General features: G+C 51.6%; 1 protein-coding gene across 7 annotated transcripts; it reads right to left on the bottom strand.

Moving 5' to 3' along the window:
* Positions 1–1,009: 1,009 nt before the first annotated feature.
* RBBP5 (RB binding protein 5, histone lysine methyltransferase complex subunit) lies at positions 1,010–22,326 on the bottom strand. Of its 7 annotated transcripts, none has more exons than XM_085561265.1 (14): positions 21,864–22,326; positions 21,582–21,607; positions 20,210–20,382; positions 18,573–18,713; positions 17,566–17,728; positions 15,890–15,999; positions 15,636–15,755; positions 13,516–13,669; positions 13,336–13,407; positions 12,447–12,564; positions 11,225–11,294; positions 8,580–8,809; positions 6,683–6,877; positions 1,010–3,005 (listed from the first exon to the last, which is right to left on the bottom strand). In XM_085561265.1, exons 1-14 carry the CDS (start codon positions 22,246–22,248, stop codon positions 2,977–2,979), a joined length of 1,986 nt encoding a protein of 661 aa, XP_085417391.1. In that variant the 5' UTR covers positions 22,249–22,326; the 3' UTR covers positions 1,010–2,976. The 7 variants fall into 7 exon arrangements, with proteins under 7 accessions (XP_085417391.1, XP_085417392.1, XP_085417394.1 ...); XM_085561266.1 differs by having other exon boundaries at positions 1,010–3,002; XM_085561268.1 differs by having other exon boundaries at positions 6,800–6,877.
* Positions 22,327–23,731: the final 1,405 nt, after the last annotated feature.

The following is a 23,731-nucleotide window of genomic DNA, read 5'->3' as shown; positions in this document are numbered from 1 at the left end:
GTTTGGCTCTGGTCACTCCGTGTCCACACCAGGCCCTGGAGCTGTTCCCATGGGAGCAGCTCTGATGTCACAGCCGGGGCACAACAGCCCCAAACATTCCAAGGAAGAACCCTCAGGGAAGGTCCAGCAAATCCTGAGGGCTCTGGAGGAGGCTCTGGATAAAATTCCCAGCCTTGGAAGGAACCACGGGAGTTGGGAGAGCTCTCATTCCTCAGGGATCCCACCCCAAACCTCCACTGACGGATCCGCAGGAATCGTTCCCACGCTGCCATCCCAGGAAAACGCTTGGAAGGAGATTCCGGTGGGATCCATGCGGTGCTCGCGCATCCCCCAAAAAAATGATGCACTGCTGAAGCGTTCTTCCCTGGAAAATCCAGGTTTTCTGAGGGACTAACACCCCACAGCTCTGTGGAATCACGTTCTCCGTAGTTTTTAACCACAATTTTACAGAAAAGACATGCCATAATCAGAGTCTCCTGATGGGCATCCCTGGATTCCCACAGGGATTTGGGTTTGCCGAAACCCGGCAACCCCAAATTCGGATCCATTTCCCTTCCTCACACTCCTTAAACTGAACTGAAGAATTCCCACAACTCCAGGAGGATTTTCCAGCCCCAATCCCCCCTGGAGCTGCCCTCCCCCATCCCAGCTCCGTGTCCAGCTCCCCTTTTCCAGCCCGGCTCCGAGGGCGCTCAGGGATCTGGGAATTCCAGACTGCTGCGGGTTGGGCAGGGAAACAAACCTCAAATCCCACAAATCCCACCCATCCCACCATCCCAGGATGCTCCAAACCATCCAGCCTGGCCTGGGGCAGCCACGGATTCTCCGGGAATTTCATTCTCTGAGCACTCAGGGCTTGGTTTTACTCCAGGTTTACTCCTCTCCCTTCATAAAACCAACAAAAAAATACCCTATAAACCCCAAAAACGGCGTGTTTGAAAGATTCCCGAATTCCAGCACGACAGAAACCCCCAACTTTTCCATGGAAAAGCCAAGATTTACCCGTGGATTTTAGGAAATGGAAGGTACCTCTTTATTTACAAACACAGAACCACCACCGCTGCAGGAACTGATTGGATATTGTACAAAACCAGGGAATAAAATAAGGATGGGAAAAAAATAGGGAAATAAAATAAAGATGGGAACAAGGCAAGAAATAATATAAGGATGGGAACAAACCGGGAAAGAAAATAAGGATGGGAATAAAGCAGGAAATAAAATAAAATAAGGATGGGAATAACCAGAAAATAAAATAAAATTAGGTTGGGAATAAAGCAGGAAAGAAAATAAGGATGGGAATAAAGGAAAGAAAATAAGGATAAGAGCAAAGCAGGAAATAAAATAAAATAAGGATGGGAAAAACCAGGAAATAAAATAAAATAAGGATGGGAATAAAGAAGGAAATACAATAAAGAAGGGAACAAAGTGAGAAATAAAACAGAGATGGGAATAAGGCAGGAAATAAGCATGAAAACAAACCGGGAAATAAAATAAAGATGGAAATAATCAGGAAATAAAATACAGATGGGAACAGACCAGGAAATAAGGATGGGAATAAAGCAGGAAATAAAATAAAGATGGGAAATAACAAAGGCATTTACACTGTACAGAGGGAAAGCTGAGTTTGGGGGGATTCGATGCTTTAACCCAACTTGCAGAACCTTGGCCTGGGCATTTTTAATTTGGGAGGTCAGGCCCAGCACCCAGGGTGGGTTTGGCACGGCAGAGCCACCCCACAGGCAAAAGGAAGAAAAAAAAAAGGAATTTTACACTCGTGGTCATAAATTTCCCCAAATGAACCCAAATGTCCCCAAAGCTGGGAATGAAAACATCAAGTTTGGGAAAATTTCAAAAGCTCTGATTTCCAAATGTTTTGTCTCTCCTCACTTTTATACCTGCACAGTTCTGGCTGCAAATCCGTCACTTCCCAATTCCCTTCCTGCTTTTGATTCCTGCAGGACACCCAGGAAATTTAAACAGCTCCTGATAATCCCAATAATTCCACCTGGGGAACACTGAAACTCCAAAGTCTGGGGGAAAAAAAGGGATTTAGGGATGAAATTTCCTTTGCTCAGGATGTTGGTGTGGGATAAGAAGTGCCAGGCTGTGAGTGCTTGATGGGGATAGTGTCATTCCCATTCCCACAGGAAATTCTGAAGGAATAAAAGTTGGGAATGAGCTGCCAGCTTCCATTTTTAACCCACAAATGGGAAAAACAGAAATCCTTGGAAAAGTTCTGCTTCGATTCTGAGGAAAAAATTGGTTTTTGTTTATCGAGGAGGAGCTTGGATATTCCCGGAGGAGAATTTCCCAGGGAAGAGAAGGAACAAAACTGGAAAGGACAGGAGGGAATTCCAGCAGAGCTTTGGGAATCAGAGGCTGGGAAAAAAAAATCCATTGGAAAATGACTTTTTTTTATCTAAAGCTGCTCCTTCTGCCACTGGCAGAGCGGGAAAAATAAACATAAAACCGAGGAAAACTCCAGAGGGGCCTCAGCTCCTCAGATCCCACTGGAAATTCCTGAAAATTTGGGCTGGGATCAGCAGCTCTGCCCTGATCCTGTCAGGCAGGGAAAAGCCGGGATCAGCGAGATGGGAATTCCCAGCTGGAAAAGGGAGATTTGGCAGGAGACAGGAATCCAAACTCACACTTTGGGCTGCTCTTCCATCCGGGAATGCTGAGAGATTTTGGGAGAGAAGAGGTGGAGAAGCTCTGGAGTGGCAGGGAAGGGGCTCAGGTCACTTTGGGACAGGGATTTGTCCCCAAAATTCCCGGCTGGAGCTCAGTGCCAGCCTGATCCGTGGAGAGGCAGCAGGAGGGACGGAGGCTGCTCCCTCTTCCAGAGTCATTCCTGCCCCAAATCCCTCCCTGAATCCACGGAATTAATTCAGTCTGTGCCAGTCCTGCCTGGGAATTCCGGCCTTTCCACACGGGCAGCCAAGAGAGGAAAGGAGACAGGGAGAGAAGGGAGAGTCTTCATAGCAACTCTGAGATTGCACCACCTGCTGAAGAGAGCAGAGAGGGAAAAGTGAGATTCCAGCCCCATCCCGGGGCTCCCCGCATCCAGAGAGCCCCAGCGGGAAAATGGGAAACACGGGAAGTGCAGGGGGGATGGGAAATGGGGGGAAATGGGAAACGCAGGGGGAAAAATGGGATATCTGGGCAGAAAAAAATGGAAATGCAAGGGGGAAAATGGGAAATCTGGGGGGAAATGGGAAATGAAGGGGAAAAAATGGGGTATCTGGAAAAAAAAGGGAAATGCAGGTCAAAAAAATGGGATATCGGGGAAAAAAGGGAAATGCAGGGGGGAAATGGGAAATGAAGGGGGGAAATGGGAAATCTGGGAAAAATCTGAAATTCAGGGGGAAAATGGGAGATGCAGAGGAAAAATGGGAGACGCAAGGAAAGAAATTGGAAATCTGGGGAAAAAATGGGAAATCTGGGGAAAAATGGGAAATATGGGGGGAAAAATGGGAAATGCAGGGGGAAATGGGAAATGGAGGGGAAAAATGGGATGTCTGGAAAAAAAAGGGAAATGCAGGGAAAAAATGGAAATGCATGGGGAAAATGGGAAATGCAGGGAAAAGAAATGGGAAATGCAGGGAAAAATGGGAGTGGGTGAGATTTTGTAGCTAAAAGCCCCAAAATTTCAGTATCAAGAGGCTGCTGAGAGCTCTGCGAGTTATTTGAGATTCTGGGAGCGCAGCACAGCTCAGAAATTCTTTATTCCCAAACTCACCTGGTGTCAAATAATTCATAATCCCCCAAATTTCCAAGAAATACCAAGGAAATAAAGCCCCACCTAAGCGTGGGTGAAACCAGAGCAGAGGATTTTATTCTGAACTGTGAAACGAGGAAATTGCTTGATTTTAAGCCGGGTTTAACACAAAAAACCCCTGATTTTAACATTTTCTGCCAGCAGAAAATGAATTAAGAGAATGAATTAATGAAGATAATTAATCCCAGTCCCAGCCATGCAGCTGCCACATGGAAATCCCAAAGATTTCCCAGGAAAATTCTCCCTGTGCAGCTGCTTCAGCCCCGGGTTGGCTCCTGCAGGAAGCAGCAGAATTCATGGGAATTCTGGGATGGGAAAGGGAACCTGGATCCAAATTCCACAGGAATTCCACGGGAATTTGGAACCCCGAGGAAAAGCTGGTGGCCAAAAATGTTGGGAATTTTGGGTGCAAGGCACAAAGAGGACAACGGGAAGAGGGAATTCCACGGAATTCTGTGGCTTTGGGAAGAGCCAAGGGATGGATTCTTTCCTCTCCCCATGTGGTTCCTACAGAGATTCCAGCACTGGGAATCTCTGCTGGATCCTCCCCAGCTCAGGAATTCCAGGAAAATAGGGATTTTCATGGAATGTCATGGCTGGGGTGGTTTAAATCCCATCCCATTCTGTGGCAACCTCAATCCTTGGACGTTTCCAGGAGTTCCTCTGGGAGCTCCTCACCATTCCAGGCAGGAATTTTCCCCTATTTCCCTTCATCCCAAGCCACCGCAGGCAAGCAAAGCCTAAAAGCAGATTTTTGGGAGCTCCAGCTGATGGGAAAATCCAACGGGATTTGGGTCTAAATCCATTTTTGAGGCAAACAAATTCCCAGGTTGGCTCAGGAATCTCATCCCAACCTCAAAGCAGGGAAATCAATCCCAGATTTTCCTGCAGCAAAAAAATCCCAGATTTTCCTGCACCAAAATCCTTCCAAAGAGGGCTGGAAAAGGAGAGGGAAAAGCAGAAAAACCAGGAAAGGAGCGGGGCTGCTCTGCTGCTGGATCTGGAATATTCCAGAGGGACTGGGAATGGGATTTCCCAGGGAGGAAGGCACTCCACAGAAAACCAGGAATTAGGGACAGCAGCTGAGTACAAAGTCACAGTCAGCCCCTCCTCAGTATGGAAAGGTTAATTAAAAATTAAATGTTAATTAAAAATTAAGTGTTAATTAAAAATTAAATGTTGATTTAAAATTAAAGCAGCCCCTCCAACATGGAAAATCCAAGGATCCAGCACTGCTTGGAAGCCAAAGATTGGAATTCTCCTAGGAAATCCCAATGTTCACGTTCCAGGCCATGATCCTTTCTTATTTCTCAATTAAATCCTTAATCTTTAAATCTCAATTAAATCTTAATCCTTTCTCATTTCATAATTAAAATAATTTGAATTTAGGACCAGCTCAACACCACAAAATTGAGGAATCCTTCATTCTCTCCCCAGAATATTTCCTGACTTCGGCAGGATCTGAGGGAAGGAATTAAACCAATGAAATGAATTAAAATAATTAAAACAATCTGAATTTAGGATCACCTCCACACCACAAAACTGTGGAATCTTTAATTTTCCCCAAAAAATCAGCCCAAATCCAGATATTTAGTCATTTCTGCAGGAGCTGAGGGAAGGAAATTAAACCAATGAAACCAATCAAAACAATTAAAACAATTTGAATTCAGCACCACCTCCACACCACAAAACTGCAGAATCATTCATTTTCCCCCAGAATATTTCCTGACTTCTGCAGGAAACCAATGAAAACAATGAAAATAATTTGAATTTAGGACCAGCTCAACACCACAAAACTGCAAAATACTTCATTTTCCCCCCAAAGTATTTCATGACTTCTGCAGGACTTGAGGGAAGGACTTCAACCAATGAAACAAATTTAAAAAATTAAAATACTTTGAATTTTGGACCAGGTCAACACCACAAAACTGCGTAATCCTTAATTTTTCCCCCCAAAATCAGCCCAAATCCAGATATTCAGTCATTTCTGCAGGATCTGAGGGAAGGAATGAAATCAATTAAAATACTTTGAATTCAGGACCAGCTTAACACCACAAAACTGTGGAATCCTTCATTTCCTCCCCAGAATATTTCCTGACTTCTGCAGGAGCTGAGGGAAGGAATTAAACCAATGAAACCAATTAAAACAATTAAAACAATTTAAATTCAGGATCACCTCCACACCACAAAACTGTGGAATCCTTCATTTCCCCCCAAAATATGTCCTGACTTGTGCAGAAAACAAATGAAACCAATTCAAACAATTAAAAGAATTTGAATTTAGGACCAGCTTAACACCACAAAACTGTGGAATCCTTCGTTTTTCCCCCCAGATCAGCCCAAATTCAGATATTCAGTCATTTCTGCAGGATCTGAGGGAAGGAATTAAACCAAATAAAACAACTGAAATATTTTGAATTTAGGACCAGCTTAACACCACAAAACTGCAGAATCCTTCATTTCCCCCCAAAATATTTCCTGACTTCTGCAGGATTTGACGGAAGGACTTCAAGCAATGAAACCAATTAAACCAATTAAAACAATTTGAATTTAGGACCACCTCCACACCACAAAACTGCCAAATCCTTCATTTTTCTCCCAAAACATTTCCTGACTTCTGCAGGATTTGAGGGAAGGACTTCAAGCAATGAAACCAATTAAAACAATTTGAATTTAGGACCACCTCCACACCACAAATCCCCTCCAACGTGCAGCACACAGAAACCAACCCCGCCTCCATTTCCCTACGTGCACAACTCGATTTTATTCCCGTTTTCTACTTAAAAAAACCCCCAAAAATCCGATTTTAACCTCTTCCTTGGCAGCGGGCGAGCGGGGAGGGAGGAATTTGGAATTTTGGGGGTGCCAAAGGCAGGCCACCAGGGGGGTGCCAGGTGTCCTTACCTGCCAGGGGCTGGCCCAGCTCCGCCTGCGCTTTGCCCTTGGCCGCTCCTTCCAGGGGGAAAGAGGCTCTGTCCCCTTTGTAGAGTTTGGGTTTGAACGGAGAATCTTTGTCTTTACCTTTGGATCCTTTGGGCCTGCCCGCCTGCTTCTTCTTGGATTTACCGTCGCCCTTCACGCCCAGCAGCGGGTGCACTTCTGGGAGAGGGGAATTTGGGGGGGGAATTGGGGTTTGGGGTGAGTTGGAAACTCTGGAATCTTGAGATCAGATCACTCGCAACACCCCAAAAGCCCTGGAATTGGATCCTTCCCAACAACCCAAAACTCTAAAATCCTGATCAGATCCCTCCCAACACCCTAAAACCCTTGGAACTGGATCCCTCCCAGCACCCCAAAACCCCTGGGATCAGATCCTTCCCAATACCCCAAACACTTGGGATCAGATCCCTCCCAACCCCTCAAACCCTTGGATTCAGATCCCTCCCAACATCCCAAACCCCTGGGATCAGCTCCCTCCCAACCCCTCAAACCCCTTGGGATCAGACCCCCAATCCCCCAAACCCCTCGGGATCAGATCCTTCCCAACACCCCAAAACCCTTGGGATCAGATCCATCTCCAAATGCCCTACAACCCTTGGAGCAGATCCCTCCAAATGCCCTAAAACTCTAAAATCCTTGGAACTGGGTCCCTCCCAACACCCCAAAACCCCTCGGGGGACCAGACCCCCAAACCCCAAACCCTTGGGATCAGATCCCTCCCAACACCTCAAAATCCTCGGGATCAGATCCCTCCCAACATCCCAAAACCCCTCAGGATCAGGTCCCTCCCAACATCCCAAAACTCTCGGTACCAGATCCCCAAACCCCAAAATCCCTGGGATCAGATCCCTCCCAACACCCCAAACCCCTCGGGATCAGGTCCCTCCCAACTCCCCAAAACCCTTGGGACCAGATCCCCAAACCCCAAAACCCTGAAATCCTGATCAGATCCTTCCCAACACCTCAAAGCCCTCAGGATCAGACCCCTCCAAACCCCCCAAACCCTCCAGGACCAGACCCCCAAACCCTCGGGACCAGATCCCCAAACCCCAAAACCCCTGGGATCAGATCCTTCCCAACACCCCAAACCCCTCAGGATCAGGTCCCTCCCAATTCCCCAAACCCCTCAGGACCAGATCCCCAAACCCCAAAACCCCTGGGATCAGATCCCTCCCAATGCCCTAAAACCCTCAGGATCAGACCCTCAAACCCCTCAGGATCAGATCCCTCCTAACTCCCCAAAACGCTCAGGACCAGATCCCCAAACCCCAAAACCCCTGGGATCAGATCCTTCCCAACACCCCCAAACCCTTGGGGGACCAGACCCCCAAACCCTCGGGGGCCCAGACCCCGAAACCCCTCGGGATCAGGTCTCTCCCAACTCCCCAAAACCCTCGGGACCAGATCCCCAAACCCCAAAACCCCTGGGATCAGATCCCTCCCAACATCCCAAAACCCTCGGTACCAGATCCCCAAACCCTAAAATCCCTGGGATCAGATCCTTCCCAACACCCTAAAACCCTCGGGGGCCCAGACCCCCAAACCCCTCGGGATCAGGTCCCTCCCAACATCCCAAAACCCTCAGAATCAGATCCCTCCCAACACCCCAAACCCCTCAGAATCAGGTCCCTCCCAACACCCCAAACCCCTCAGAATCAGGTCCCTCCCAACTCCCCAAAACCCTCGGTACCAGATCCCCAAACCCTAAAATCCCTGGGATCAGATCCCTCCCATCACCCCAAACCCCTCAGGACCAGATCCCCAAACCCCAAAACCCCTGGGATCAGACCCTTCCCAACACCCCCAAACCCTCGGGGGCCCAGACCCCCAAACCCCCAACCCCTCGTCATCTGCCACCCACCATCACTGGGGACTCCCTGGAGCTCGATGTTGGTGGTTTTGGGTTTCTTCTTGGGGTTCTGGGCGCCGTCGGGGGCGCCGGGGCGCTTCCTGTCGGGGCCGAGCGCGTCGTCGGGCAGCGCGCCGGGCGCGGCCTCGGGGGGCGGCCCGTAGGGGCTCTCCTCGGGGTCCTCCACCTCGGGCGCGATGGGCAGGTAGAGCAGCGCCCGCGCGTCCTCCAGCTCCTCGTCACTGCCGCCCACAGGGTCCGGGGTGAGCACCGGAGCGGGGAGCGCGATGGGGGTTTGGGGGTTGGAACGGGATTGGGATGGAGTTTTGGGGGTTGGGAGGGGGTTTGGGGGGCTGGGATGGGGATTGGGGGCTGGAGAGGGGATTGGGATGGGGGTTTGGATGGGCTTTGGGGGTTGGGATGGGGGCTGGGGGGCTGGAACGGGGATTGGGGGTTGGAACGGGGAGTGGGATGGGGATTTGGGGGTTGGAACGGGGATTGGGGGGCTGGAACGGGGATTGGGGCCTGGAGAGGGGATTGGGATGGAGCTTTGGGGGTTGGGATGGGGGTTTGGAGGTTGGGATGGGGGTTGGAAAGGGCTTTGGGGGGCTGGAACGGGGATTGGGGGCTGGAGAGGGGAGTAGGATGGGGATTTGGGGCTTTGGGGGTTGGGATGGGGGTTTGGGATGGGGTTTGGGATGGGCTTTGGGGGTTGGAACAGGGATTGGGATGGGGTTTTGGGGGTTGGGATGGGGTTTGGGGATTGGAACGGGATTGGGATGGAGTTTTGGGGGTTGGGATGGGGGTTTGAGGGGCTGGAACGGGGATGGGGGCCGGAGCGGGGAGCGGGATGGGGATTGGGGGTTGGAACGGGATTGGGGGCTGGAGAGGGGATTGGGATGGGGGTTTGGGGGTTGGGGGGTTGGGATGGGCTTTGGGGGTTGGGATGGGGGCTGGGGGGCTGGAACGGGGATTGGGGGCTGGAACGGGGAGTGGGATGGGGATTTGGGGGTTGGAACGGGGATTGGGGGGCTGGAACGGGGATTGGGGGCTGGAGAGGGGAGTGGGATGGGGATTTGGGGGTTGGGATGGGGGTTTGGAGGTTGGGATGGGGGTTGGAAAGGGCTTTGGGGGGCTGGAACGGGGATTGGGGGCTGGAGAGGGGAGTGGGATGGGGATTTGGGGCTTTGGGGGTTGGGATGGGGGTTTGGGATGGGGTTTGGGATGGGCTTTGGGGGTTGGAACAGGGATTGGGATGGGGTTTTGGGGGTTGGGATGGGGATTTGGGGGTTAGAACGAGGATTGGGATGGGGTTTTGGGGGTTGAGATGGGGATTTGGGGGTTGGGATGGGGTTTGGGATGGGCTTTGGGGGTTGGAACGGGATTGGGATGGAGTTTTGGGGGTTGGGATGGGGATTTGGGGGTTGGAACGGGGATGGGGGCCGGAGCAGGGAGCGGGATGGGGCTTTGGGGGTTGGGATGGGGATTGGGATGGGGGTTTGGGGGTTGGGATGGGGATTGGGGGTTGGGATGGGGTTTGGGGGTTGGGATGGGGGTTTGGGGGTTGGGATGGGGGTTTGGGGGTTGGGATGGAGATTTGGGGGTTAGAACAGGGATTGGGATGGGGATTTAGGGTTTGGGATGGGGTTTTGGGATGGGGTTTTGGGATGAGGGTTTGGGGGTTGGGATGGGGTTTTGTGGGTTGGGATGGGGATTTGGGGGGTTTGGGATGGCAATTTTTGGGTTTAGAATGGGTTTAGGAACAAGGATTTTGGGGTTTGGGATGGGGATTTTGGAGGTTGGGGTGGGGTTTAGGTTGGGGTTTTGGGGGTTGGGACAGGTTTGGGATGGCATTTTGGGATGGGGATTTTGGGGTTTGGGACAGGGATTTTTGGGATTGGAAAAAGGTTTGGGATAGGGATTTTGGGTTTTTTAAAGGGGTTTGTGGGGGTTGGGATGGGGATTTTGGGAGTTGGGATGGGAATTTTTGGGTTTAGAACAGGCTTGGGATGGGGATTTTGGGGTTTTGAACAAGGTTTGGGATGGGGATTTTGTGGTTTATGAAGGGAATGTTGGGATTTATAACAGGAATTCTGTGGTTTATAATGTGAATTTTACGGTTTTATGGAGGGAACGTTTAAAGGGAATGCTGAGTTTTCTAAACGGAATTTTGGGTGGTATAATGGGAATGTTTAAAGGGAGTGTTGGGATTTATACCAGGAATTTTGTGGTTTCTAAAGGAATGTCCAAAGGGAATGTTTGGTTTTATAAAGGGAATGTTGGGGTTTCTAAAGGGAACTTTGGGTTTTATAAAGGGAATGTTTAAAGGGAAGGTTGGATTTTATAAAGGGAACATTAAAAAGGGAATGTTGGGTTTTCCAAAGGGAATCTTGGGGTTTATAAAGGGAATTTTGGGGTTTATAAAGGGAATGTTTAAAGGGAATGTTTTGTTTTCCAAAGGGAATTCTGGGTTTTATGAAGGGAATGTTTAAGAGGGATGTTGGGATTTATAACAGGAATTTTGTGGTTTCTAAAGGGAATTCTGTGGTTCCAAAGGGAATGCTGGGTTTGCAAAGGGAACGCTCTGCGAAGGTTAATTAGTGCTCATTAAGGAGTTTCTGGGTCAGTGTTAATGAACTGGCTCCAGGGCCTGGCACCTGCTGCAGAAGGCGGCGATGGGATCCACGCTGGTCACGTCCACCTCCTCATCCTCGGCAGCATCCGCCCCTGCAGCGGGAAAACGGGAATTAATTCTGGGAAAGACACCCAAAAACCGGGAATGAACTCCGGGAAAAACACCCAAAAACAACCGGGAATGTACTCCAGGGAAAACACCCAAAAAACCGGGAATGAGCTCCGGGAAAACACCCAAAAACAACCGGGAATGAACTCCGGGAAAATCACCCAAATAACCGGGAATTAACTCCGGGAAAATCACCCAAAAACCGGGAATGAACTCCGGGAAAAACACCCAAAAACAACCGGGAATGTACTCCAGGGAAAACACCCAAAAAACCGGGAATGAGCTCCGGGAAAACACCCAAAAACAACCGGGAATGAACTCCGGGAAAATCACCCAAATAACCGGGAATTAACTCCGGGCAAAACACCCAAAAACAACCGGGAATGTACTCCAGGGAAAACACCCAAAAAACCGGGAATGAGCTCCGGGAAAACACCCAAAAACAACCGGGAATGAACTCCGGGAAAATCACCCAAATAACCGGGAATTAACTCCGGGAAAATCACCCAAAAACCGGGAATGAACTCTGGGAAAATCACCCAAAAACAACCGGGAATGAACTCCAGGAAAAACACCCAAAAAACAGCCGGGAACAAACTCGGGAAAAACACCCAAAACCTGGGAATGAACTCCAGGAAAACACCCAAAAACAACCGGGAATGAACTCTGGGAAAAACACCCAAAAATCGGGAATGAACTCCAGGAAAAACACCCAAAAATAACCTGGAGACTCTCCTGTCCCAGCAGGAAAAATCCTAAAAACAGCACTAAAATATTTCCTACAATGGCACAAAATGGGCCTAAAATAATTCACATTAAAGCACAAAACAAACTTAAATATTTCCTATTAAAGTAAAAAACAATTCTAAATTATTTCCTGTAAAAACAAAAAAAAAAGGTAAAATAATTCATATTAAAACATAAATCTAAAATATTTCCTATCATAGCACAAAACGAGCCCAAAATAATTTTTATTAAAGCACAAAACAATTTTTTGGGCATTTTTGGGTATTTTTTGGGAATAGTTTGGGAACTTTTTGGGGATTTTTTGGGATTTTTCAGGAACAGTTTGGGAATTTTTTTGGGAATGGTTTGGGAACTTTTTGGGAATTTTTTGGGAATGGTTTGGGCAGCACCTGTCTGCTCTGGCTCGCTCTTATCCTCGTCCTCAATGTCAAATTCCGATTCCCTCTCCTCATATTCCACATTTTCATCCAACTCCTTGAAATCAGGGGCAAAAGCACTCCAGTTTTCCTGAAAAAAAAAAATCATAAAAAAGCAGATTTAATAAATCCTGGGAAACTGCCTGGGATGGAGCAGCCCCAGCTCCTCTGGAATTCCCTCCAAGGGAAGGATTTATTCCCAATATCCCACCGAAACCTCCCCAGGGAATCCTGGAATGGGTTGGGATGGAAGGAATCGTTCAATCCCATGGACAGGGATACCTCCCACTATCCCAGGGTGCATTTTTACCAATTTAATCCATTTTATTCACTTTATTCACTGTTCAACCCATCCTGGGACACTCCCAGGGATGGAGCAGCCATGGATTCTTTGGGAATTCCATCCCAGGAAAAGATTTATTCCCAACATCCCATCCAAACCAGCCCAGGGAATTCAGGAATGGGTTGGGTTGGAAGGGATCATCCAATCCCCTGGGCAGGGACACCTCCCACTATCCCAGGTGTCATTTGATCCATTTTACCCATTTGATTAATTTTATTCACTTTATCCCCTGTCCAATCCATTTTGGGACACTCCCAGGGCTGGAGCAGCCCCAGCTCCTCTGGGAATCCCATCCCAGCCCCTCCCAGGGAAGGATTTATTCCCTATGTCCCATCCAAACCAGCCCAGGGAATCCTGGAATGGGTTGGGAGGGATCCCACTTTTTTCACCCATTTTATTCCCTTTATCCACTGTCCAACCCATCCCGGGACACCTCCAGGGCTGGATCAGCCAAAATTTCCCTGGCCAATCCCGTGGCAGGCCCAACTCCCGAGGGATCAACCCCAACCCCTCACTCACCACCTGGTTCTGAGCCCAAATGGAAACCACCCCGCTGGAGATGGAGGCGATGATGGGGCGCACCGGGTGCCACTGCCGGCGAGCGAGAACGAGAAAAGAAAACCTTCATGAGCAAATCGGGAATTGGGGCGTGCCAATCCCGCCGTGCCAGGGGCAGCCCGGGGCAGGGGGGTTCCTCACTGCCACGTCCAGCAGCAGCTCGCCGCGGGTGCCGTGCAGGATCTTCACCAGGTTGCCGATGCTCTTCTCCCAGATGTAGAGCGCGTGCTGGCGCGCCGAGCCCGCCACGATGTACTCGCCGTCCCCCGAGAAGCAGCACTTCTTCCAGGGCGTCCTGGGGGACACACGGCTGGGGCTGTGCTTCCACGGACTGCACTGCTCTTATGTCTAAACTTCTAGGTTTTATTATTGTTGTATTGTTTTTTTATTATTTTTATATTATTTTTATTATTTTATTGTTTTTATTATTTTTATTATTTTATTATTTTTATTTAGATTAAATATACTTATATATAAATATACATCTATATAAAAATATATTTATATATTATGTTTTATGTTTTTATTTATGTTTCTTATTTATACGTTTCTTATTTATAAGTTTCTTATTTATACTTTTATTATTTATATGTTTCTTATTTATACATTTCTAATTTATAAGTTTCTTATTTATACTTTTATTATTTATACGTTTCTTTATACGTTTCTTATTTATACATTTCTTATTTATACGTTTCTTATTTATACGTTTATTATTTATATATTTCTTATTTATACGTTTCTTATTTATGCGTTTCTTATTTATACATTTATTATTTATACATTTATTATTTATGCATTTATTACTTATACATTTATTATTTATACGTTTAGTTATAGATTTATCATTTATATGTTATTATTTCTATATTATGTCTATATGTTTTAGAATATGTTTTGTTTATATTTAAGATTTATATTTTAGGTTTGGGCTTTTCAGTTTTCCACATTCTGTGCCTCAAGTTTAGGTATTATGTTTTCAGAGTCTGTGCCGCTTTTAGATTTAAGCTTATATATTTTTTCAATTGATATTTAAGCTTATATATTTTTTTAATTTATATTTAAGCTCATATATTTTTTAATTTATATTAAAGATTTATATTTTAGGTTTGGGCTTTTACGTTTTCCACATTCTGTACCTCAGTTTTAGGTATTATGTTTTCAGAGTCTCTGCCGCTTTTAGATTTAAGCTTATATATTTTTTTATTGATATTTAAGCTTTATATTTTAGGTTTGGGTTTTCATATCTTTCACATTCTGTGCCTCAAGTTTAGCCCCTCACCAGCTGCCCAAATGCACTGCTGCTCCCCAAAGCCACCCCCGAGCCCCTCAGCTGTCCCCACACCCCTCCTGCACCCCTCTGCTGTCCCTTGTCCCTGTCCCTCTGTCCCTGTCCCTTCCCCTGTCCCCAGTCCCCTCCCTTGTCCCTGTCCCTCTATCCCTGTCCCTCTTCCCCTGTCCCCTCCCTGGTCCCCTCGCCTGTTCCAGTGCCCCTCTCCTGTCCCCAGGCCCTGCCCTCACCTGTCCCCATGCCCCTCACCTGTCCCCATGCCCTTCCTCTGTCCTCAGTCCTGTCCCCTATCCTCAGTCCCCCCTAAACTGTCCCCAGTCCCCTTGCTAGTCCCCAGTCCTGTCCCCTCCCCTGTCCTCTGTCCCTGTCCTGTCCCCCGACCTGTCCCCATGCCCCTGTCCCTGTCTGCTCCCCTGTCCCCATGTCCCTCCCCTGTCCCTGTCCTGTCCCCATGCCCCTGTCCGCTCCCCTGTCCTCTCTCCTGTCCCCATGCCTCTCCCATCCCTGTCCCTGACCTGTCCCCCGACCTGTTCCCCTGTCCCTGTCCCCTGTCCCTGCCACTGTCCCTCTCCCCTGTCCCTGACCCCTCCCATGTTCCTTTTCCCTCCCCTGTCCCTGCCACTGTCCCCATGCCCCTGTCTCTGTCCCCTCCCCTGTCTGTCCCCTGTCCCTGTCCCTTCCCCTGTCCCTGTCCCTTCCCCTGTCCCTGTCCCCTCTCCTGTCTGTCCCCTGTCCCTGTCCCCTCCCTTGTCCCTGTCCCTTCCCATGTCCCCTCTCCTGTCTCTGTCCCTTCCCCTGTCCCCTCTCCTGTCCCTGTCCCTTCCCCTGTCCCTGTCCCCTCTCCTGTCTGTCCCCTGTCCCTGTCCCTTCCCCTGTCCCTGTCCCCTCTCCTGTCTGTCCCTGTCCCTTCCCCTGTCCCTGTCCCCTCTCCTGTCTGTCCCCTGTCCCTGTCCCTGTCCCCGTCCCAGACCTGTTGACCAGGTCCTGCAGTTTCTGCATGGGCTCGGGCTCGCCGTCGCGCCCGCAGGTCAGGATCTCCCGCCCGTCGTACACGCGGATGATCCGGTCGGCCGTGTTGATCAGGAAGCAGCTGCAGCAGAACGGGGACAAATCCATGAAAAAACAATCAATCAATCAATCAATCAATCACAAATCCCGTCCTGCGGCAGAGCTGAGGGCTCTGAGGAGCTCCCTGCAGTCCCCGGATCCCCACGGGGCGCTCACCTCCCTTTGCGGGCGAACTCGATGGATTTAATGGCCGTGGTGTTGCTGGTCCCTGTGGTCACTCTGAAGGAAGCAACAAGATCCTGAGTGTCTGTTTTTAAGACCAAGATCTGAAGATTGAGCAGACAGAGAACAATCAGTGGCTTCACCTGAAACAGAACCCTGGGAGCCCACCCGGGGACGCTGCGGGAGCTGCTGAGACAGAAACGCAGGGAAAACGTCCCAAAAATGTGTCAAAAAAACCGTCAAAGATCCCAAAACCCCTGAGGTTGGAAAACCCCTCCAGGATCCTCAAGAAATCCCTCACCTGTTCCCTGAACCCTGCAGCCATCTCTGCACCTGTCCCTGTTCCCTAAATCCATCCCTGCGCCTGTCCCTGTTCCCTAAATCCATCCCTGCACCTGTCCCTGTTCCCTAAATCCATCCCTGCGCCTGTCCCTGTTCCCTAAATCCTTCCTTGCGCCTGTCCCTGTTCCCTAAATCCTTCCCTGTGCCCCTCACCTCTTCCCAAATCCATCCCTATGCCTGTTCCCCAAACACCTTCCTGTGCACCTCACCTGTTCCCCAAATCCATCCCTGTGCCCCAAATCCCTCCCCAGGCCCCTCAGTGCTCCCCAAACCCATTCCTGTGTCCCTCATCTTTTCCCCAAACCCATCCCTGTTCCCAAACCCAAATCTGTGACTGTCTCTGCTCCCCAAATCCATCCCTGTGCCACTCACTGTCCCCCAAACCCATCCCTGCTCCCCAAATCCATCCCTGTGCCACTCACTTCTCCTGAAATCCACTCCTGCTCCCCAAACCTATCCCTGCTCCCCAAACCCTTCCCTGTGCTCCTCACTGCTCCCCAAACTCATCCCTGCTTCCCAAACCCATTCCCGTGCCTCTCACTGCTCCCCAAATCCATCCCTGTTCCCCAAATCCATTCCTGTGCCCTTCACCTGTTCCCTAAATCCACTCCTGCTCCCCAAACCCATTCCTGTGCTCCTCACTTCTCCCCAAGCCCATCCCTGCTCCCCAAACCCTTCCCTGTACCCCTCCCTGCTCCCCAAACCCATCCTTGTTCCCCAAATCCATTCCTGTGCTTCTCCCTGCTCCCCAAACCCCTCCCCGTGCCCTCACCCACCAAGGTGTCCCATTCCCACCCCGAGCACTCAGTGCCACCTCCAGGGTCGGACACCCCAAACCCTCCTGGGGCACTTCCAAAGCCTGACCCCCAATTTTCCATGGGGAATTCCTGCTGCTGCCTGGCCCTGGGCCCTGCCCCGGGAGGAAGGCTCGGTGCCCCGGGAGGAAGGCTCGGTGCCCCGGGAGGTTTTCCATGGGGAATTCCTGCTGCTGCCTGCCCTGCCCTGCCCCGGGGGGAGGTTTTCCATGGGGAATTCCTGCTGCTGCCTGGTCCTGCCCTGCCCCGGGAGGTTTTCCATGGGGAATTCCTGCTGCTGCCTGCCCTGCCCTGCCCCGGGAGGTTTTCCATGGGGAATTCCTGCTGCTGCCTGCCCTGCCCTGCCCCAGGGGGAGGTTTTCCATGGGGAATTCCTGCTGCTGCCTGCCCTGCCCTGCCCCAGGGGGAGGTTTTCCATGGGGAATTCCTGCTGCTGCCTGCCCTGCCCTGCCCCGGGAGGTTTTCCATGGGGAATTCCCGGTGCTGCCCGGGGGTCCCGGGGGTGGGGCTGACCTTGCCCTTGGCGTTCCCGGTGTAGATGTATTCCCCCCGGCGGTCAAACGAGGCCACCACGTTGAGGTCGGAGTCGTCGTCCACAGGCAGCACCACGTGCTTGGAGTCCGACAGGGTCAGCATCACCGGGGCCGACTTCATGGGACACACCAGCACCCTGTTCCTGCAACGCCAGGGAGAGCTGGGAATTCCGGCCTTTGGGAAGGGTTCCCACGGCCAAAAACATCGGGGTGGATCGAGGGGTTCAGGAAATTCAGGAGGTATTGGGAAGGGTTTTCATGGTTAGAGCTAAAAAACATCGGGGTGGATCGAGGAATTCAGGAGATCTTGGGAAGGGTTTCCATGATTAGAAGTAAAAAAACACTGGGGTGGATCGAGGAATTCAGGAGACCCTGGGAAGGGTTTCCATGATTAGAGCTAAAAAAACACTGGGGTGGATTGAGGAATTCAGGAGATCTTGGGAAGGGTTTCCATGATTAGAGCTAAAAAAACACTGGGGTGGATTGAGGAATTCAGGAGATCTGGGGAAGGGTTTCCAGAAAAAAAAACATTGAGGTAGATCAAGGAGTTCAGGAGACCCTGAGAAGGGTTTCCATGATTAGAGCTAAAAAAACATCGGGGTGGATTGAGGGATTCAGGAAATTCAGGAGATCTTGGGAAGAGTTTCCATGGTTAGAGCTAAAAAACATCGAGGTGAATCGAGGGATTCAGGAAATTCAGGAGATCTTGGGAAGGGTTTCCATGGTTAGAGCTAAAAAAGCATCAAGCTGGATCAAGGAATTCAGGAGATCTTGGCAAGCATTTCCAGCAAAAAAAACCACTGAGCTGGATGGAGGAGCTCAGGAGATCCTGGGAAAGCCTGCTTTAATTTCTTTCCCACCTCCGAGCTTGTGCGGGAATTTCAAACCCAACCACGCATTCCCACCTCCTGACCCTCCCAAAAACCCAACCCCGAGGATTCCAGGGGGAATCCCCGGAAGCAGCTGGGAGGATCCCGGGACACTTACTGGTCGCGGGGGTGGTACTGGACCTTGAGGATGGGCGAGGGGAAGCGGAAGCGCTGGTCGCAGTCCCCGGACAGAACGTCCCACTGCGACACGATGTTGTCCGTGGAGGCGCTGACCAGCTTGTGCCCGTCCCGGCTCCAGCTGCGGCACAGGGAGGGAATTCCCAAAAATGTCATTCCTTGAAGGTCAGGGTGGGGGAAAGGAGCCCAGGGAATTCCCAAAAATGTCATTCCTTGAAGGTCAGGGTTGGGGAAAGGAGCTCAGGGAATTCACAAAAATGTCATTCCTTGAAGCTCCAGCTGCGGCACAGGGAGGGAATTCCCAAAAATGTCATTCCTTGAAGGTTGGGGGTGGGAAAGGAGCTCATGGAATTCACAAAAATGTCATTCCTTGAAGGTCAGGGTCAGGGAAAGGAGCTCAGGGAATTCACAAAAATGTCATTCCTTGAAGGTCGGCAGGGGGAAAGGAGCTCAGGGAATTCACAAAAATGTCATTCCTTGAAGGTCGGCAGGGGGAAAGGAGCTCAGGGAATTCCCAAAAATGTCATTCCTTGAAGGTCAGGGTGGGGGAAAGGAGCTCAGGGAATTACCAAAAATGTCACTCCTTGAAGGTCGGCAGGGGAAAGGAGCTCAGGGAATTCCCAAAAATGTCATTCCTTGAAGGTCGGCGGGGGGGAAAGGAGCTCAGGGAATTCCCAAAGAATGTCGTTCCTTAATGGTCGGGGGGAAGGACTTGGAATTCACAAAGTTATTCCTTACAGGAGTCAAATGCAGCCAGGGGAAAGGAGCTCAGGGAATTCCCAAAAATGTCATTCCTTGAAGGTCAGGGTGGGGGAAAGGAGCTCAGGGAATTCCCAATAAATGTATTCCTTACAGGAATCAAATACATCCAGGGGAAAAGGCCAAATCCAGCCACAGAGAAAAGGAGAGCTGGGGATTCCATGGGGACTCCTGCAGTTCCCAAGGGATTCCATGGGCATTCCCAGAGGATTTCATGGGGATTCCCTGGGGATCCCTGAGGGATTCCATGGGGGATTCCTCAGGGACTCCTGCAGTTCCTGAGGGATTCCATGGGAATTCCATGGGCCTTCCTGGGGGATTCCATGGGGATTCCCAAGGGATTCTGTGGGGACTCCTGCAGTTCCTGAGGGAATGGGCTTCCCAAGGGATTCTGTGGGGATTCCATGAGGGCTCCTGCAGCTCCTGAGGGATTCCATGGGGGTTTCATGGGCATTCTTAAGCTCCCTGGGGATCCCTGAGGATTCCCTGGGGACTCCTGTAGTTCTTGAGGGATTCCATGGACATTCCTAGGTGATTCCACAGGGACTCCCAAGGGATTATGTGGGGATTCCATAGGGATTCCTGAGGGATTTTCTGGGGACTCTGTGGGGACTCCAGCAGTTCCCTAGGGATTCTGTGGGACTTCCATAGGGATTCCCTGGGGATTTCATAGGAATTCCATGGGGATTCCATGGACATTCCCAGGTGATTCCACGGGGACTCCCAAGGGATTCTGTGGGGATTCCATGGGGATTCCTGAGGGATTTCCTCTGTGGCGACTCCAGCAGTTCCCCGGGGATTCCGTGGGAATTCCGTGGGGATTCCGTGGGGATTCCCTGGCGATCCCACGGGACTCACCAGAGGGAGCAGACGGGGTGGATGTGGGCGCTGATGATCTTGGCGATGCCGCGGGTCAGGAAGTCCCAGATGACGATGCGGCCGTCGTTGCAGCCCACGGCCAGCAGCGTGCCCCAGCGGTTGAAGGTGCACGTCAGCGCCATGCTGATGCAGTCCAGCGTGCCGTCCGCCTCCTGCGGGGACAGCGGGGACAGTGGGGACAGTGGGGACAGCCACGGCGGGGACAGCGGGGACAGTGAGGACAGCCACGGTGGGGACAGCGGGGACAGTGAGGACAGCCACGGCAGGGACAGCGGGGACAGCCACGGTGGGGACAGCAGGGACAGTGGGGACAGCCACGGCAGGGACAGTGGGGACAGTGGGGACAGCCACGGCGGGGACAGCGGGGACAGCCACGGCGGGGACAGTGAGGACAGCCACGGCGGGGACAGCGGGGACAGCCACGGTGGGGACAGCAGGGACAGTGGGGACAGCCACGGCGGGGACAGTGGGGACAGTGGGGACAGCAGGGACAGTGGGGACAGCAGGGACAGCAGGGGACAGCCACAGCAGGGACAGCAGGGACAGTGGGGACAGCAGGGGACAGCCACAGCAGGGACAGCGGGGACAGTGGGGACAGCAGGGACAGTGGGGACAGCAGGGGACAGCCACAGCAGGGACAGCGGGGACAGTGGGGACAGCAGGGACAGTGGGGACAGTGGGGGGACATGGTAGAGACAGCACAGGGAAAGCGGGGACAGAGAAGGGACAGGGTGGGGACAGGGTGGGGACAGCAGGGTCATGGTAGGGACAGAGCGGGGACACGGTGGGGAGGGCAGGGGAACAGGGTGGGGACAGGGCAGGGACAGCGGGGGCACAGAGCAGAGATGGTGGGAGAGAATGGGGGACAGCACGGGGACATTGCAGGGAGAATGGGGGGACATGGTAGAGACAGCACAGGGAAAGCAGGGACAGCGTGGGGACAGCATGGGGACAGGGTGGGGACAGCGGGGTCATGATAGGGGCAGAGCAGGGACAGCAGGGGACAGTGGGGGGGATATGGTAGAGACAGCACAAGGAAAGTGGGAACAGGGTGGGGACAGGGTGGGGACAGGCCTAGGACAGAGTGGGGACAGTGGGAGAGAATGGGGGACAGCGGGGGGACATGGTAGAGACAGCACAGGGAAAGTGGGAACAGGGTGGGGACAGTGTGGGACAGGGCAGGGACACAGCAGGGACAGTGTGGGGACAGTGCCCGTCCGGGACCCGCCCGACCCGGTGACACCCGTGAGAGCCGGTGCGACCCAGCCAGGCCCAGCCGGACGAGCTCAGCCCGGGTCAGACCCGCTCAGACCCGGTGAGTCCGCCCGGTCCCGCCCGGTGCCGCCGGTACCTCGGGGTAGTTCTGCCCGAAGGACTCTGCGGACGAACGAACGGAGCGGCGGCTCAGCGGGAGCGGCCCCGCCGGCCCCGCTCCTCCTCATTCCCGTCCCGCTCCCGCTCGCTGCCGCCGCTCCAGCCCCCGCCCCTCGGCCGCTCCCGCTCCGCTTCCCGCTCCCGTTCCGATTCCCATTCCCGGCCCCGGTTCTCGTTCCGATTCCCGCTCCCGTTCCCGTTCCCGAGCAGCTCTAGGTTCATCACTCCCATTCCCATTCCCGTTGTTCCCGTTTCTCACCGAGCAGCTCCAGGTTTATCGCTCCCCTTCCTATTCCCGTCCCCATTCCCGCTCCCATTCCCGGTTCCCGTTTCCCACCGAGCAGCTCCAGGTTCATCGCTCCCGTCCCCATTCCCGGTTCCCATTCCCATTCCCGTTGTTCCCATTCCCATTCCCCACCGAGCAGCTCCAGGTTCATCGCTCCCGTCCCCATTCCCGGTTCCCATTCCCATTCCCGTTTCCCACCGAGCAGCTCCAGGTTCATCGTTCCCGCTCCCGTCCCCATTCCCATTCCCGTTGTTCCCGTCCCCATTCCCCACCGAGCAGCTCCAGGTTCATCGCTCCCGCTCCCATTCCCGTTCCCCATTCCCTTTCCCGTTCCCATTCCCGTTGTTCCCGTCCCCATTCCCCACCGAGCAGCTCCAGGTTCATCGCCGCCGCCGCCGCCGCCGCCGCCGCTCGCGCTCCCTCCGCTCCCGTCGCCGAAGGACCCCGCGGGGGCCTGCCCGGCGCCGGCCCCGCCGTTCGCCTGACCAGCCGCCGCTCCTTCCCTCCGCCCCCGCCGCGGCTCTCGGCGCGCCCCGGGCCGGCTCCGCGCGCCCCTCCCGGCGGGCTCGGGCAGCGGCGCCGCTCGCTCCCGGCGCGGCGGCGGGGCCGGGAGCGGGAACGGGCGGCGGCGATCAGGCAGCGCGGCGGGCAGCCCCGGCGCGGCGCGCGGAAGGGGCCGGGCGGGCCCCGCGGCCGCGCAGGAAGGTTCCGGGAAGAGGGAGCGGTAATAAAGTAGCACTAATAATTAAATTAATTAAAATAAATCTTATTCTAATAATTAACTAAAATACCAGGGGGAGATGGGCCCTTGCCGGTGTTGCCTGGTTTTCTACTGGAAAGGACTGGCTGCTTTTGGTAAAAGGGAAAGAAAAAATAAAATAAAAGGAAAGAAAAAGGAAATTAATTAAATTAAATGTTAAAAAATTATAAAATAAAATATAAAACATAAAATACCAAAAGATATATAACAAAATACTTTTTAAAAAGGAAAAAATAAATTTAAATTTAATTTTTAAATTTTAACTTAATTTTTAAATTAAATAATAAAAATATAAAAAATAAAATAAAATATTAAAACTAGAGAAAAAATTAAAGGAGAAAGTAAAATAAAAATAAAAAATAAAATAAAGCAAAATAAAATAAAATAAAACAAAACAAACCCTGATATGAGGCATAAAAATCTCCCAACACCAACTCCAGGCAGGCAGAGAAAATAAACTTCGGACATGCTGGAGATTCCCAAATTCCAGCCCAAAATCCCCCCAGGGAAATTCCCAAAATCCCCCCAGGGAAATTCCCAAAATCCCCCCAGGGATCATGAGGAACCGCTCGGGCTCCGAGCTCAGCCTCACCCCCCGGCAGCGTTCCCGCCCCTCCCGGGGCCATTCCCGCTTTTCCAGAGATTTTTCCTCAAAACCATTCCCACTTTTCCAGAGGATTTCTCCAAGTGTCATTCCCGCTTTTCCAGAGGTTTTTCCTGAGGGTCATCCCCATTTTCCAGAGGTGTTTCCTCGGAGCCATTCCCGCTTTTCCAGAGTTTTTCCCAAGGGTCATTCACACTTTTCCATAGATTTTTTCCCTCAAAACCATTCCTGCTTTTCCAGAGGATTTCTCTAAGGGCCATTCCCACTTTTCCAGAGGCTTTTCCTGAGGCCATTCCCACTTTTCATGGGGTTCTTCCTCAGAGCTGTTCTCGCTTTTCCAGAGCTTTTCCCAAAGGTCATTCTCACTTTTCCAGAGTTTTTTTCCTGAGGCCATTCCTGCTTTTCCAGAGGATCTACACAAATCCACTCTGGGAATGCCAGAAAAGGGATTGGATCCATAAAAAAAATCCTCTGGAA

The sequence above is a fragment of the Lonchura striata genome, chromosome 26, assembly GCF_050655825.1.
Source record: "Lonchura striata isolate lonStrDom1 chromosome 26, ASM5065582v1, whole genome shotgun sequence".
Taxonomy (NCBI): Eukaryota; Metazoa; Chordata; class Aves; order Passeriformes; family Estrildidae; genus Lonchura; species Lonchura striata.
The sequence above is the reverse complement of the archived record's forward strand: the minus strand, read 5'-3'. Positions and strand labels throughout refer to the sequence as shown.

Bases quoted from the DNA above. Each gene is read 5' to 3' on its own strand.
- RBBP5 (XM_085561265.1), bottom strand. From the start codon at position 22,248: ATGGGGACGGGAACAACGGGAATGGGAACGGGAAAGGGAATGGGGAAC. The intron at 21,608-21,863 runs GTGAGAAACGGG...GTTCGTCCGCAG, and splicing joins GATAAACCTGGAGCTGCTCG to AGTCCTTCGGGCAGAACTAC. The intron at 11,295-12,446 runs GTGCTGCCCAAA...TTCCCGCTGCAG, and splicing joins GAGCGAGCCAGAGCAGACAG to GGGCGGATGCTGCCGAGGAT.